We start from the raw sequence: 15724 nt of genomic DNA, 5'->3' as shown, positions 1-15724 counted from the left end.
CGGTACACAGACAGCACTTAGGAAATGTGAGGGAAGACACTGCTGAGAAGAGTAGTTGCTACACCCTGGCTGAAGAACATGGTGGATGTGCCCCTGGATATCTTTCGAGGCCATGGCTAGACTCAGTGGTTTGTGCCATATAGAGAATTGAAGCTAACATATGTCCAGATATTGGACGTGTACAGGCAGGCATCTACCCTCTGATACATGACATGGGGGAAGGAGGATAGAAGAGAAGAAAATAAAACAAACAAATTCTCACCACCCAAAGGCAAAGAGTAAGGCAGACTATGAAAATGGGAGAGGAGCTGAGAACAGTGATTCCAGGATAAGAAGACATAACAGAAAAGCCACTAATTCTCCAATGCAGAAGTAATGAAGAGAAACAAGCATCCTTAGAATTTCAGGTCCTCTAGAACAGTATTGTCCTGGATGCGATTTCACTATGTACTTAGCTCATGACCACAGCAGAAATATTCAGCCCACATGAAGATAAACTTAGAAGACTGGATTAAAAGTTGGAGGAAGGCTAACATGATTCTCTAAGATTTCATCATCTACTCCAAGTATAACTGCATTCATTGGACCGACTTCTTATAAATACTTTTCTATGTGACAGGGAACTGAAGAGAGAGGACGGGGATAAGTTTCACAATAGTCTGTTTTATACCTGAAGCTATACATCGAATGTAATGAATGAAGCAGGAGGCAGGAGCAGCCATCTTCTCGCCCTGGGTGGAGTCTAAGGGTAGCCTGGGGATGCTTCTGCAGGGTTTAAAGAGTAGTGTGGCAACTGCTCTTCTAGGTTTTCATCACTATGTTGGGAAGAGTATTTTTTTTTTCATGTCTGCTGATCATACTAAAGCTATGAACTCCAGGCGACATTCAGACTTCTCAAAGAAAACACACGAAATACTATGCCACACAACTTCCTCACTGTATAAAAGACACAAGTGTGGAGACACAAAAACTCTAGCTTTGCAGCTCCTGGATAACTTCTGCCCACTAGAAGGTGAGTGGCATAAACTCAACTATGCTGCCATCCAGGGCTAAACAGGCTCCCTTACAAAGGGAAATACAGAAAAGGAGCTGTCAAGGGCTTATTTTGTAGTATTTGGGACAACCCAGAGCCTCACGCATGTTTGTCTGGTACTCTACCACCAAGCCAGCTATACCCTCAGAACTCTTCAGACTTGCAATTTCCATCCAGGCTCTTACTAAGTTGTTCTGGCTGCTGTTCAGCCTTCTGAGAAGCTGGTTTGGTGGTTTGAATGAGAATGTCCCTATCTGAACACATGCTCCTCTGTTGGTGGCACTATTTGGGGAAGTTGTGGAAACCTTGGAAGGTAGTGTCTTTTTTTTTTTTTTTTTTTTTAAATGATTTATGTGAGTGTTTTGTCTGCATGCATGTATGTGTGCCGTGTGTGTGCAATGGCCACAGAAGTCAGAGGAGGGCATCAAATACCCTGGAACTGGAGTTACAAATGCTGGGAAATGAACCCAGATCTGCAAGAGCAGCCAGTGTTCTCATACCTAAGCCATCTCTCCGAGACCCATTAGCTACTGGAAGTGTATTGCTGAAGGAAGTCCATCACCTGGGGTGGGCCATGAGTGTTTATATTCTTACTCCATTTCCAATTGGCTCTCTGCTTTTTTTTTTTTTTCCTGCACTGGGACATGTGATCTCCCAGCTTCCTGCTCCTGCCTCCGTGCCTGCTGGGTCCTGACAAACCTCTCTGCCATGAGGGAGAATTTTTTTTTTTTTATCATAGTTTTTAGGCATGACATTAACTCCTGCTAACGACGAGCGTTTTGGCCTGAAGGCTTTTAAGCTAAAGCAAGTTCCTTCCATTATTAGTTGTTTGGGCATGAGAACTGCCACCCTGGAAGACAAATGAAAGTAGCCGTGTAGATACTGCAAAGGTCATGTTCAGCCGTGACATTTGAGCTGGCCGTCCACAAGTAGTCTGGGGTAAGCACTACCTAATAGTTCCCCGGAAACTTTGCATATAGTCAGAGTTCCCAAAAGAAAATGGTTTCAATGGGGTTGCCACACATACCAGCTTGTGAAAGAAAAGTGTTTTGGAAGTGAATGAAGTGATGTATACCCCTTTCCCCCATCTGATGGAGACCGGAGAGCAGTACATAAGCAATAATGGTTTTTAGCCCCCCCCCCCCCCCAAACAGGTGCATGCATGAGTATATAATATAGTCTCATTTGAGCACAAACAACCTGTAAAGGACTGTGTGGTGTGGAGGAAGGGATGATTTTAATGGTTGACATGAAGAAGCCAGATCTGGCAGACTTTATCCCGTAAGGTCAGGAGAGCCAGGAGCCTGAGAGCCACTTGGGGATGCATATTCTCAATAGGATCAGCATCCTTAAGACAGTGGGTGAGCACATCCCAGACCCAGACAGATGGGATAAGGAGGAAGGACCATCTCACTTCTGAAGGCAGGCATTCAGCTCAAACGTCATTCCTTTGGAAGGAAATCCTTGAACGGGCTATGGCACATACTATATTCATGTATGCCATGTACACAGCACATCTTGAAAACACCTTTTCACCCTCAGGATTGCCTCTGTCCTTTGCCCCGCCTCTATATCCAAGGGCTGTCTGGAAAACTGCTTTTCATCTCTTGGACTCTGAGTCCTCTTTTATGAAAGAGTGGCCATTGGAGAATAAGCTCCAAGGAAGCAAATGAGGTATGATTTTGGGGTTTATAGCTTTCTTCCTTCATGCTACGTTTAATCTCAAATGCCAGCAAAATAAATTGTTGGCTGAGGAGGGGATGAGGGGAAGACAGAAACTATTTCCACACGCAAATGCATTTATTTTCAGCAAGGCTACCCACATTCTTTTATGCCCTAATTGATATTTATTTATAGTATGTTCAACACATGAGTGATTGCATTCTAATCATTATGATGTTAAAATACAGAAATAAGCTTTATTATTCCCTAAAAGAGGGGTTAACCAACTTGTCCTACTAATAGCCTGCTCTCCTCTACCTGGAAGTTTGGAGTTTTTCACTGCTGTCATCTTATTAAACTGAGGCCCGTGGCCCACGTCTTCTCTTCTGGGGAGTTTTCCCTTCCTGTTGCTACTCACTTCCCTGGCTCAGGCTGTGTGCAAACATTTTTCTTGCTAATTTAAATTGATGTATAATTTGAGACAGAAAGAAAGGTTACACTTCTGCTTTCAGGGACACCTCCACAGTTTGAATGAACTGGGCATGAAATGACTTTCTTTGGGGATCAAATGGCAATTTGTAGAAGCTCATTTTGTAGCTTTTTCCCTTTAAAAAACAGAAGCTGGGAGGAATAAATAACAGGCTCCAGGGTCTCATAAGAAACAAGAAAGCCAAGTAGGAGAGGGAAGGTTGAATCTTTGTGTCAGCTCCTCACTGACATTTACATATGTTAGAGAACTGAAAGGCAATGGAATAGAGACAGATGGCTCAGTGCAGCTATGCTGGGCGCGTGTGACTGTGGACACGAGTCCTGTGTGGGTGCAAATGTCTCAGCTCTGAAGCCAAACTTCAGGCCTGGGTGGCTGTTAGCACTCACACTGTTTTTGAATGTGTTTCCTCAGAGGCAAAACACTTCTACAGTCTTAGCACCATTGCTGACAGAATCCCACAGATGACCATCAGCCATGGGACATGGAGAAAAAGGGACTCAAAAATTTCAGTCTTGAGGCCAACGAGATGGCTCAGTCAGCTGATCGAGCTCTCCCAAGCTTGAGATCTGAGTTTAGATCTCTGGCACCCACACAAGCTGGGAGTGGCAGCTGATGCCTGAATCACAGCATTTGTAGAGAGGACAGAGAAGGAAAGATGACAGGGCTCACTGGCCAGTCACTCTAGACAATTGATGAGTTCCAGGTTCAGTGAGGTTCTATCACAAAAGTAAATTAAACCACAAGACCGCCAACATCAACCTCTGACTTCTACAGGTACACACACACACACACACACACACACACACACACACACAGACACACAGAGAAAAATATGCATAAGTACACAGTGACACACATGGCAAACATACACACAGACACACACAAACATGCACAAACACACAGAGCCACACTTGGCACACACACATGCACATACATACAGAGACACAGACACACAAGGCACATGCATATATATACATGCACATACATGGAGACATACAAGGCACATACACACATGTATCTGCAGGCACACACACATGCATGCATGCACATGCACACATACACAAGCACACAAGACACATATACACACACACACAGGCACACATACAGACAAACACACACACACACACACACACCCTTTGGTGGGAGCAGCTATCAGACTTGTAGTCAAGTGGGCAATGAGGGACATCTGATATTCCTATGCCTCTCAAAGGAGCGCTAGCTTCTTTTGAGCCTACAGTCTGTATTTTGAGTCTCCTTGAACCAACCAGCCTCCCAGGTGCTCACAATCCCTCCACTTCTACAATCTGTTCACACAGCCTGTGGTCTCCAGAAATGCTCTCTGATGGCTCTTCTTCAGGCTTCATACAGCAATATGGATTCCTCAGGACGTGGCGAGCTACACTCATTTCTGTCAGAGGCCTGTGCTATGGCAGTCACCAGGCTTGTAGTGTATTGTACAAGGACACTTAATGAAACCCCCACACAAGTGCATGCAGAGGAGGGGCCTGTTTTCTTCAACTTGGGAAGACAGCCCTCCCCAGTGCTTCACCAAGACCAGGCCACAGACTCTAGGGCAGCAGTACTCATGCAGGTTCCAGAAGTCCCTCAAGGGCCACCCAAGGGGCACCTTTCCTGCCTTCATCAAGTCTAGTCTCCCTCCTCAGACTTCAACTGGAGCATTTAACAGAGAATAACTCTTCATCTCTGGTCCATACACTTCCCCGCCACCCTTTGTTGCCAAAAAATATCTTAGGCTCTTCTTACTTAGTTTGCATAAATTTACAAATCAAATTAGGCAGTCTCATGCAATCTTTTTGAGATTTGATTTGGAAAGAATGGACATCTTCCCAACTCACTGGCTTGTATTTTGGCTCCCCCACCCCATTCTTCAGGAAGACTAATAATGTTAATTATTTTTGCCACAAAAATTTGAAATCCTGATTTTGTGCATTATTTTTACTTTGCCATGTCTTTGTTGTGTCTGTTCTTTCAGTTTTCCTGCTGTACAATAGGCAGGTTACTGAATTAGTCACACAGAGAGGAGCTGATGTAAGTGCTCAGGAATTATAACCATGTAAAGGCTTACTCTTCTGTGTGGAAATTTTTCTGAACAAAGAACTCTATTGTTTAAAAAAAAAGAAAAGAAAAGAAAAAAAAAAAGAAAATCCATGATCTATACTATAGGGTAGATTGTAAAATATATATATTCGCTTGTCATTTGTGAACAAGACATTCTGGGATTTAGGACACTGATGTCACCTGCTTACCACTCATTCCCTGAACTACTATCAAGCAACCAGAGAGGAAAAGAAATGAGGGCACAGAAGGTCCCTTTGAAAGGCACATTGCGGCCTATCTGCAGGCAGGTGAGCAGGCTGCTGGCTGGAAGATAACTCGCACAGGGGAAATCTGCCTAACTGCAAACAAAGAATGCATCCTATGGGAAAGGTGGAGTCAGCTGAAGACATCTCATTACAGCCTTCTGAAGGCTTTGTCATGAAAAGCAGCCTCATGAAGTCCATGTGGGGACTCCATTGGGACCTCCTGCTGTACTAAACCTTCTCAGGCTTGTCAGCAAACAACCTTTCATTGATGACAGGCTCACCAGGCAACAGTGACTCTACTTTAGTGCTGGGAGGTATTTACTGTACTTACTTCATACATATTGCTACTACTAATAAAACTGTTAAGAATAAAAAGAAAATGTAAGACTAATTTTTAATCTCCACAGGATGGAGAAAGCACTCATCTTAGAAAAGGGTTCAGAGCCATGTAACAGGCCCAGCTTTTGTGCCTGGAGAGCACCTTAGCCTCAGCATATACTCTGGGTGCCATTTTTACAGGTCTCTCTCTGTCTCTCTGTTTGTCTCTGTCTCTGTATCTCTGTCTCTGTCTCTCTGTCTCTCTCTCCTCTCTCTGCATGTGTGTCTATTTGTGTGTGTCTCTCTCTCTGCCTGTGTCTGTGTGTGTTTCTGTGTCTGTGCACTGAGTGATGGACTCAGACAACCAGCTTCTTAGACTCTTGCAGTGGTGGTAATTTTTTTGATTCATAAAACCAGGTCCATGGAATGCAATAAATGAAAGGGCCAATATCAAGGGGAAGAAAATGAAAGAGCAAAGTGTCTGGAAGGGGCCTGGGATGCCTAAGGATGTGAGAAGCAGAAAGGCTGTTTCTCTTGGTAGTCACCATTGAGGGGAGGGTTCATCTCACCACCCAGCAAGGACAGACCAGGCGTCTGCTCCAGAAAGGTGCCAACACTGAAGGTTGTGGATACAGAAAAGAGCCACACTGAAGGCTGTGGCTATAACAGGAGCCAAAGCACAGAAGGTTGTTTCTCAGTACTGTAAGATGAACAATAATTAAATAGGACTTTGTTGATCACAACAAAAGAGCCCTTCACCAGAGGACAGCTAAACACACAGTTGTTCAGCAGAAAAAAAATTATAAAAGCCAGTATTCATTCTATTCAGCCAACAAATATATCTTGGGGTCTGCTTGGGCCAGGCACTGGGGGTAGAACATGGCCTGACTCAATCCTGTCCTATTGGCCATTTCAGGGGAGACATGGGTGGGCAAACAACAAACACATCTGATAATTGTTATGGAGAACTACAGAGCAAGGCTCTCAGATCAGGTAGCCTCTGGGAGCTGACAACATGGAAGAGAGAACAAGAGAGATGTGGATGTCTAAGTCAAGTGGGTGTGTGTGCAAAGGCCCTAAGACAGAAGTTTGCTTAGAGTTTGCTGGAGCTTCTAGGTAGCCAGAGAAGTATAACAAAGGGAACAACAAATGAAGGGAGAGAGAGTGACAGGCAGTGACAAAGGAAGATAAAAGCAGACAGAAGGGAAGCGGAGGAGCAGGAACAGGAGTGAAGAGAGGAAGAGAGACGGCATGGGGGCCAGGGAGAGGGGCAGATTTCCAGTCACAGTGGAGTCTGCATAGGCATTATTGGTGAGAAGGCTTTGAATGAAGATGGGTCATGGCCTCATTACTCTTCTGTTGCTGTGATGAGACTGAAAGCAACTTGTGATGTGACCAGAAGCAACTTGGGAAGGAAAGGGTTTATTTGGTTCACACATCCTGATCACAGTCCCTCACTGAAGGAAGAAGACAGGAACCTGGAGGCAGAAACTGAAGCAGAGATCATGGAAGGATGCTGCTTACTGGCTTGCTTCCCAAGTCTTGTTCAGCTTGGTTTCTTATACAACTCAGGACCACACATCCAGGGGTAGCACTACCTGTAGCAGGATAAGTCCTCCCATATTAGTTGTGAAAAAATTTTTTCTCAGCGAGGTTCACACCTGACGTTTGACCGTAGTGGTGTTGACAAAAACAGAACAAAACAAAACAAAACAAAAAACCCCCCAAAAACCAAAAACCAACCAACCAAACAAAAAACAACAACAACAACAACAAAAAAACCCAAATCAAACCTGCTCCCACTGTCAAAACTATATCACAATATACACTTATAAAGCAGCCCAGTGAAGACAATGAGATAGGTAGTATTGTTCTGCTTTTACAGCAGAGGACTCTCACACAGCTGGAAAAGGACAGAACTAGATATGGAACCCACAGGGCCTGAGAATCTTGAGCCAGTGAACTCTGCTATGAAAGTATGTGATAGAATTATCCTCTGATGATTCAATGCCCACAGTTTTCCAAAAAGATCAGGAAGCAACCTCCATCTCCTTGAGAAGTGTCTATGACCTCATATGTTTGGTGCTTCTGCTCAGCCAGTATATCGCTTCCTTATAGGAAGGATGTTGGGAATGCCTCAGCATGGGTAGAGATTGACATCCACCTGGTCAGGTCATTATAATGCTCTTGGCTTTGGAGAACATCCAATGTTCCATCCAAAATGGAGCCGATGGTGTCAGCATGAGGTGATAGACAAGAGTTCAAAGAGTGGTGGCTCCTATTGCCGATGGCAATTATATTGCATTTTTCTTCAGCAATATAACCTCCATATAGTCAGTATTCTTTATTAGTATTTTAAAATAACTTTGTTGCCTTTTTGGCCTAGGGAGTAATTTTTAAAATTTTGCCATGTATTTAATACAGATTATTTTACATTTGGAATGCATGCCAACGTCATGAACATCAAAGCCACTCTGTTTTAACTTTTCATTCTAGCATGCTTATTCTTGAAGCTTTACCAGTCATTGTTCCTCTGGTGCCTTTGACTGATGTCTTAGTTAAGGTTTTAGTACTGTGAACAGACACCATGACCAAGGCAAGTCTTATAAAGGACAACATTTAATTGGGGCTGGCTTACAGCTTCAGAGGGTCAGTTCATTATCATCAAGGTGGGCACATGGCAGCATCCAGGCAGGCATGATGCAGGCAGAGCTGAGGGTTCTACATCTTCATCTGAAAGTTGCTAGTAGAAGACTCACTTCCAGGCAGCTAGGATGAAGGTCTTAAAGCCCATACCTACAGTCACACACCGATTCCAACAGGGCCACACCTCCAAATGGTGTCACTCCCTGGGCTGAGCATATTCAAACCATGACAACTGATCAATTGAAAACACTGTAGTACCCCTTCAGGGACAGATGGTCATCTGCCTGACAGTTGTTCCTGCCTAGAGAAACGAGTCTGGGCTTCAGGAGTAGTTTACAGAAGTGGCTCATGACAAAATGTGTAGTTTCTGATACTGTACTGTGTAGTTCTCACTTCATGAGACACAACCAATAAACCACAGGACCAGCAGATCTCACAAGGCTGGCAGGAAGAAAATGGCACCATTTTCCCAAAGCTCTTCTTTTCTACAAAAGGTTATTCCTGAACATCTTTATAGTCTGTATACTTTTTCATAATCCGAAAACCAGAGAAGAGAGTTTTTCTCCTCTCTGGAAAAGCAGGCACTTTAAGTCTTTCTAAGAAACAATGACAGTAGCAAGAACAAGTGGTAAACACCAATGGCATCTTCCTGACACACTCCTGTGTCCTTGCCAAACACATCCTGCTTTTGTTGAAAGGCAAAGAGTTTGCTCCTGGCTCCTGCAGACATGGAGGTGCTCACCTAGCCCTGTTCTGGTTCTAATGAGGCACATGGAACACCACTAGAGTAATCCTAATGATTTTCTGATTAAAAAAGATACCTGTCCTCCTTCCTGCTGGGATATAGAAACAATGGTGGGAGTTTGCTGAGAGGTGGGGAGAGCTGCCACCCTACAGAGAGGAAGATGAAAGACAAATCAGGAAGATTGAGTTCTATGCCAGTCTGGGGAGGAGTAAGGGAAGATGTATGGGAAACCCAGACCTTATGATTTGAATTGAATATACAAAGTCCAGGGATGTGCCCAGGGCAAGCACCCAGGCTTTAGTCTGTTGTCTACACCAGGAATACAGTAAACACCAAGTTCAATGTGAAATTACACAGGAGGCTGATTGGTAGAAAACACTGTAGTACTGTCTTCTCTTCCAGAGACAGTCACCTGCCTGACAAATGAGAAGGGTTCTGGCATCAGAAGCTTACAGGAGTGGCTCAAAGCACAAGAAGTAACAAGACAGACTTTGACCAAGGGAGATACTGGTTCAGATCCTGGATCTCCCATTTAATTCCTGTGTCACCTTTAGGCAAGACATGGCCCCTTTTCCATGCCTGTCCTCTGCATGAGAGGGAGGGCCAGGGAGGGAGTGAAATTCTGGTTCACACAGAGCTCTTAGTGGAGTGCAGGGGCTGCAGTAAGCACCCTGCAAATGTGCATATTCTATTATCAGAAACATCCAAAGCACAGGGTACATCACATTGCAGAACACTCAGCCCAGCATCCATGTTCTAGGTCAATAAAGATGTCTTATTTAGAAAAATGTTAAAATCAATAGATAACAGTGAGTTTATTAGAAGGATCAATTCAGTCAGTCATAGTATAATCTCAAAGCCTGAGAATTCTGTTTCCTTAGGACTTTATTATAAAAGGAAGATAAATGTATTTCAGTCATTTTCCCTCTTACTCTCCCCCCCCCCCCATCTTACTTTGTAGCCAAGATTGGCCTAGAACTAGCAGCAATCCTCCTGTCTTGGTTTATTTCAACCATCTTAAGAACTTTAGGCTGATCTGAAACCTTATATTCATAAACAATGCATGCTTATAGTTTTGTGTTCCGAAAAAGACACAGGTCAGTTTTGTTTGGAAGACTGACTATGGCTTGTTCTTCTACACAGTGTGCATTGTTTCTAGCACACCAAACAACCACAAACAGGTGAATAAAGCAGCCTGTGCTAGAATGGTAGGTGGTATCAAGTTTTCTGGTATTGCTCTCCTGAGAAGCCCTGCCTTTGTGAGGTTTGACTGAGCATGTAGTAGAAGTGAGCTTCCGGAACTTCCCAGCCTGGGTCTCCTAGATCTATTCTTGGAACCCTTAGGCTTCAAGTAGGACATCTGGCTGTGTATGGGGCCAAAGACAAAGACATGGAAAGTCAGAGATCTAGGTGAGCCTAGACTTCCTTCAAAAGATTATGTGTGAGGAAGGTCCTCAATGACCTTCCAACCTATCTGCTGGCCAGCTAGATACTACCAAATAAGCCATATCCACCCTGTATGAAGCAAAGAATCACCCAGCTGATTCCCAACTGAATTCCTACCATATAGTCAAGCTCTTGGTCTTGGGTGCTTTGTGAAACATTGATGGAAGGTGAATACAGTTGGATTGTGGGATGTAGGCCCAGAGGCCAAACCAGATGCCTATCAAGGGTGTTAGCCAGGGCCCAGTCAACCCACCTGTTCAGTACAGATGAGACTAGGGAACTATGGTCCCACAGGTCATCTGTTCTAAATGTTTTCAGTGACATGGAATACTTCTCTTTGTGAACACTGGCTGCACGCCAGTGGGGCTAATGCACCTCTCAGCCAGGAGCATCAGAGAACTTTCCAGATGTGTTGCCACATTCATGGGGCCAGCCTGGGGATTGAACCAGAATGTTCTATATTCTTCAAAAGTTGCAGTTTGTCACTGGATATATGAATTTAAGTGATGAGACCTAAATCAAGAGAGGTGACTATTTCTGAGGGAGCAATTTTTGGCTGAAATGAAAAGTGATTGTGAATATTTTATTTCATTTTATTTGTGTGTGTGTGTGTGTGTGTGTGTGTGTGTGTGATACCACAGCAGGCTTTTCTTGCCTGTGTGCTATGGAGCAATTTTAAAGCCTCAAATTTCTTTCTGAGTTTCCCAATCACTCAGTACAGAACTGATTATGCTCCTCAGTGTCTCTCAGATTCATGCTTAGGGAGCCCTTGCCTTTCAGGGAGAGCTTTCACCTTGAAAGCTGGTGCCTGGATTCGGAAGGCCTCTTGCTACAGCAGAGGAGCAAATAGCTTAATTGCAGCTTAGCACCACAAGGGCCAGGTGTTCTGGAAAATCACTGATGGCCCAACTCCGAGACAACCCAGATTCACTTTCTCTTATCACAGAAACAAAACACAACCTCCTCTCTAAGCAGAAAAACAAAAACAAGCCCTTTCAGAAATGGAATCCTTCAACTAAAGAGATATTTAGACTGCTCAGACCTGTGGATACACACACACACACACACACACACACACACACACACACACACGCACGCACGCACGCACGCACACACATTCTCATTCACATTTATTCACATACAGATAGACTCTCTCTCACACAGACAAATATATGCACACACACTCATTTTCATTCATATTTATTAACATACACATAGATCCCCCTCTCATACACACACACACACACACACACACACACACACACACACACACATTTACATAAAATAGAACTTCTCTGAAAGGGGCCCCAAGAACCTGAAAACCATGGTTTCCGTGAGGGAGGGCTGGGGAACTAGAGAAAAGCGGGGTGGAGAGTAGAGGGGAAAGGCATTTTTCCTTGATGACCCTTTGAACACCTAAAAGTTTGAAAACTCTGCGAACTGTCCTTGCTCATCACAATAACGTATGTGAAGAACCCTAAACCTGTTTCGGATGCTGGCAGTGTGCTGTGTTCTCTGTGTACTTATGCCTTTAATCTTTACATTTACAGTGCAGACATCATTACGCTCTGATTTTATAGATGAGGAAACTGAGATAGAGAACGGTAGGTAAGTTGTTCAAGGTCACATAGCCAGTATATGCAGACGTAAGATCCACAGTCAGAACATCCAGGCCTGAAGCCTTTCCTCTTTACCATGTAACACTGCCATGTCAAAATGAAATTCCTTATCAGCTGCCCAGGACAGAGACACGACAGAAACAACTGTCCTTTTCTTTTCTCGGTTGATTCTTCAGGGCAATAAGAAGGGGAGAGGATATAGTGTCCCAAAATAATCAGTGAACAATTCATTGACTGCCTCAAGTCCAAATGGCTTTTTGGGGGCTTTAGAACTGTAGATGGTTTGGGCCAACTTGCTTGGCCTGCCTGAGTCTTAGTAGCAATGACACGCTAGTTGCGCTGCTGGGCTTTGGGGACAGCTGCTGAATGACAGAGCATGTACGCTCTCAAGAACCGGGGCATTAGGAAATAACTACAGAGACTATAATGGGTACCATAAGGAAAGAAGAAGGGGATCTACACAAATGAGGGTTGGAGGTCCTGGATTGTGCTGGATGGTCAGAGGGATGAAGAGTGGAAGGGAAGGCAGAAAGGGGAGGTAGGAGAGGGATGGAGGGAAGAAAGAAAGTTCTGGTGATATAAACAGTAAAAATGGTGAGACCGGTGAGAGCAGCTATCTGAAGATGGGGGGCCCACGTGCCTTAAACAAAATAAGTCCAGCTGAGTTTGGAATGAGAAGTGGATCCTAGGGAGGTAAGGGTTTTATAGTTTTCCTAAGAACCCTGGTAAGTCACTCGAGGCTGCTAAGCAGGGGTTTACTTTTAAAGATGACCCGTGGGAAACAGGTGGAGGCTATGCAAGCAGACCAGCTCCAAAGCTGCAGCAGAAGGAAGAAGATGGCTCCCAGAACATGATGGTTATGGGTAAGCAGCAGGGACGGTTAGGATCAGTTACTCCATGATACTCCATGGAGGGGGAATATGTAGCAGAACATAAATTCACAGGGGTGAGAATACTTGGTCAACTTTGAAGTGTCCAATAGAGAAAAGTGCTGACAATAGATGAAGAAGGCAGGCTCTAGAGAGAGACCATAACTTGCCCAAAGTCACATGGCTGCATAGTGGCAGGAGGTGGGAGCAAGTGAAAATGATTCCTTCATTCCTTTTCCTGGAAATAAAAGAAGGCTGTTGGCTGTGTATAACTCCCTTATTAACTGGACCACCGGGTGAACAGAGTAATGGTATCTTCCCTGTTTGAACGGGTATCACCTACAGTTAGAACCAGCATGGTTTCCTTAGGAGCATCATGGTGACTCAGTGGTCTAGGGGTAGTATGAATGCTTTGTAACTGAAATGCTCTGTGTTCTAACGTGGGATGTGGCCTGTGGTCCTCACCTATTATTCTGAGTGAGAGGCTTGTGTTCAATGGAGCATTCAAGGTTGGAGGAGCTGGTCTTTGGGTCCCCAGTTGTCATTTATACCATGTGAAGGCTTGAGTGCCTCTAGCATGGAAAAACTCTATCAAAGGTTGGTTTTCAGTGAGAACTCTGATATAGTAATGCGACTGACAATTAGATCTCCCGTGTCTATTCCGTGACATGTGATTACTTAGTCTACTCTTCCCACAATCTCTTCAGTAGGTAAGACAATAAGATCCAGGGGTGGAAGGATAGACTGAGTTGTATCTGAACTCCTTCCTTGTGGCAGAGCTCCATTTATTTATTTAGCTATACCAGATATCTATCTACTACCAACATAATTTTTAGGACACCTATGCAGTTGAAGACACAAAGTGAATTTGGCTTTGTGACTCAGTAAAACTGGAATGGCATACTATTGGAGTTTTTGCAACGGCTCTTACAGTCACACTGGGAGGTGAACCACGTCTTTTTGGTGTCCAATTACTGGTGCCAAGAAGTTATGATGGTTTCTTTGGATGGATGCTCTCCCCACCCAATTGCCACAAAATAGTACCATTTCGCTGATATTCAGAGAACACTGGTCTCCAAACCATTCACAGCCCTCCCTTGGAATACAGTTCTTTATTCTATTTTTTTTTTAAGTACACAATTTATCTTTGCACACAACTTTGTTTTGAAAGTGATAAAGGAAAATACTGGGCAGATGGAGACCTTTCTGTCCCCTGCCTCATAAGAAACGGTGTTTGTGCCAGAGGCATCAAAAGACGGAATCAGCACACGGAACTCATATCCTACTCCTGTCATAAATCCACCCTGCCGAGAGCTGAGCAATAATGAATGAAGCACACGGAAGAGTCGAGGCTTCATCTGAGGATGTTAACCAAGAGGGGTTTGACAGTTGTGAGTGAACTCAGCATACATATGCTGTTTTTGAAGCAAAGTCTTCGACATCCTCCTCTTCCCAAAACAATGCTCCCAAACCAAAGCCCGACGGTTACCTTCAGCAAGTGGGTCAAGGGTGTGTATCATGAGCTGGAAGATGCTATTCCTCATGAGACTGTTGTGGAGGGAGGCAGAGCTTCCACCTCGCTGGAGGCGTGGCTTAGCCTGAACAGAGAAACCAAAGAGGCTGTTAGTTCTCAGAAACGAAGGTCAAGTGCATCACAGACAGGAGTCTCGTTCAGTCTACGGTCACTCCTTTCTGTTACATGGTCACACACAGTTAAACCAAAGAATTTCAAAGAGTATTTAAAACATTGCAAGGAAATAGCTTTTCTCTTAAATGCACCAATTTTGTCCAGCCCCCACATCACCCCTTTTTAACAAAAGTTAAAAAGTTAGTACAAGGCAGGCAATGTCTGGCATGCTTCACATCATCCACTCCTTCCATTGTCAGGATGAGCCTTGTGAGACTGATATTGTTAGTACCAACGTTAGGTAGACCACGAAGTCTCCAAGGAGTAAAATGAGGTTCTGGGTCACAAAGTGCTGGGTAGATTCCAGGCTTGCTTTTTAAAAAGACTCTTTATAACCTAATGGACAGTCTCTCAATTTTTGGATTGTGTGTCCTGTCAGTGGGATCTTTGTTTCTATGTATCTATGTCAATGGACTTGTCTACACCCATATTGTCTTCCATGTTTTCTGTGGTTCCAATCTCTATCCTTGGATCCAGAAAGCTCTGTGGTCTGTGTTACGTGAGAACCTGAAGGACAGAGTTTCCTCTCGTGACTCCAACACAGAGCCTGCCTGGTTTCCAGGATGCCTCCTAGGCACAGAGTTCTATGAGCTGGGACCTTTTGCTCATAGATAATAATAATAATTGTATAATAATTGTATCTGAGCTATGAGGACACCAAGTGAACTTCAGGAGACAGGGTTAACAACAAGCTCTTACTTCTTTCTTCAAAAGCAAAATAGTCTTAAATCAAACAGAAGCTACCCAAACCCTCTTCATTTGGATAATTATTTAATCCTGCCTAGAAATGACTTCCTTCTCTGTGGTTGACTTTGTGGTCCTGGGCACAGGGCTGTATTTTCAGAGGCAGCCAAGCCTGGTTGCTATAAGTAGAATATTTTCCTT

At 44.0% G+C, this 15724-nt stretch overlaps 1 protein-coding gene across 8 annotated transcripts in view; it reads right to left on the bottom strand.

Moving 5' to 3' along the window:
* Window positions 1-15724, bottom strand: part of Slc24a2 (solute carrier family 24 member 2) — a 229628-nt gene that overhangs the window by 74934 nt on the left and 138970 nt on the right. For all 8 annotated transcript variants that reach the window (XM_076934688.1, XM_076934689.1, XM_034501931.2 and 5 more), the window contains one exon: window positions 14642-14750. In XM_076934688.1, the coding sequence (XP_076790803.1) occupies window positions 14642-14750 (109 nt within the window). The remainder of the gene's footprint in view (window positions 1-14641; window positions 14751-15724) is intronic.

Source organism: Arvicanthis niloticus, chromosome 5 (genome assembly GCF_011762505.2).
Source record: "Arvicanthis niloticus isolate mArvNil1 chromosome 5, mArvNil1.pat.X, whole genome shotgun sequence".
Lineage (NCBI taxonomy): Eukaryota > Metazoa > Chordata > Mammalia > Rodentia > Muridae > Arvicanthis > Arvicanthis niloticus.
Note: the sequence above shows the minus strand (reverse complement) of the source record. Positions and strands in the feature narration are given on the sequence as shown.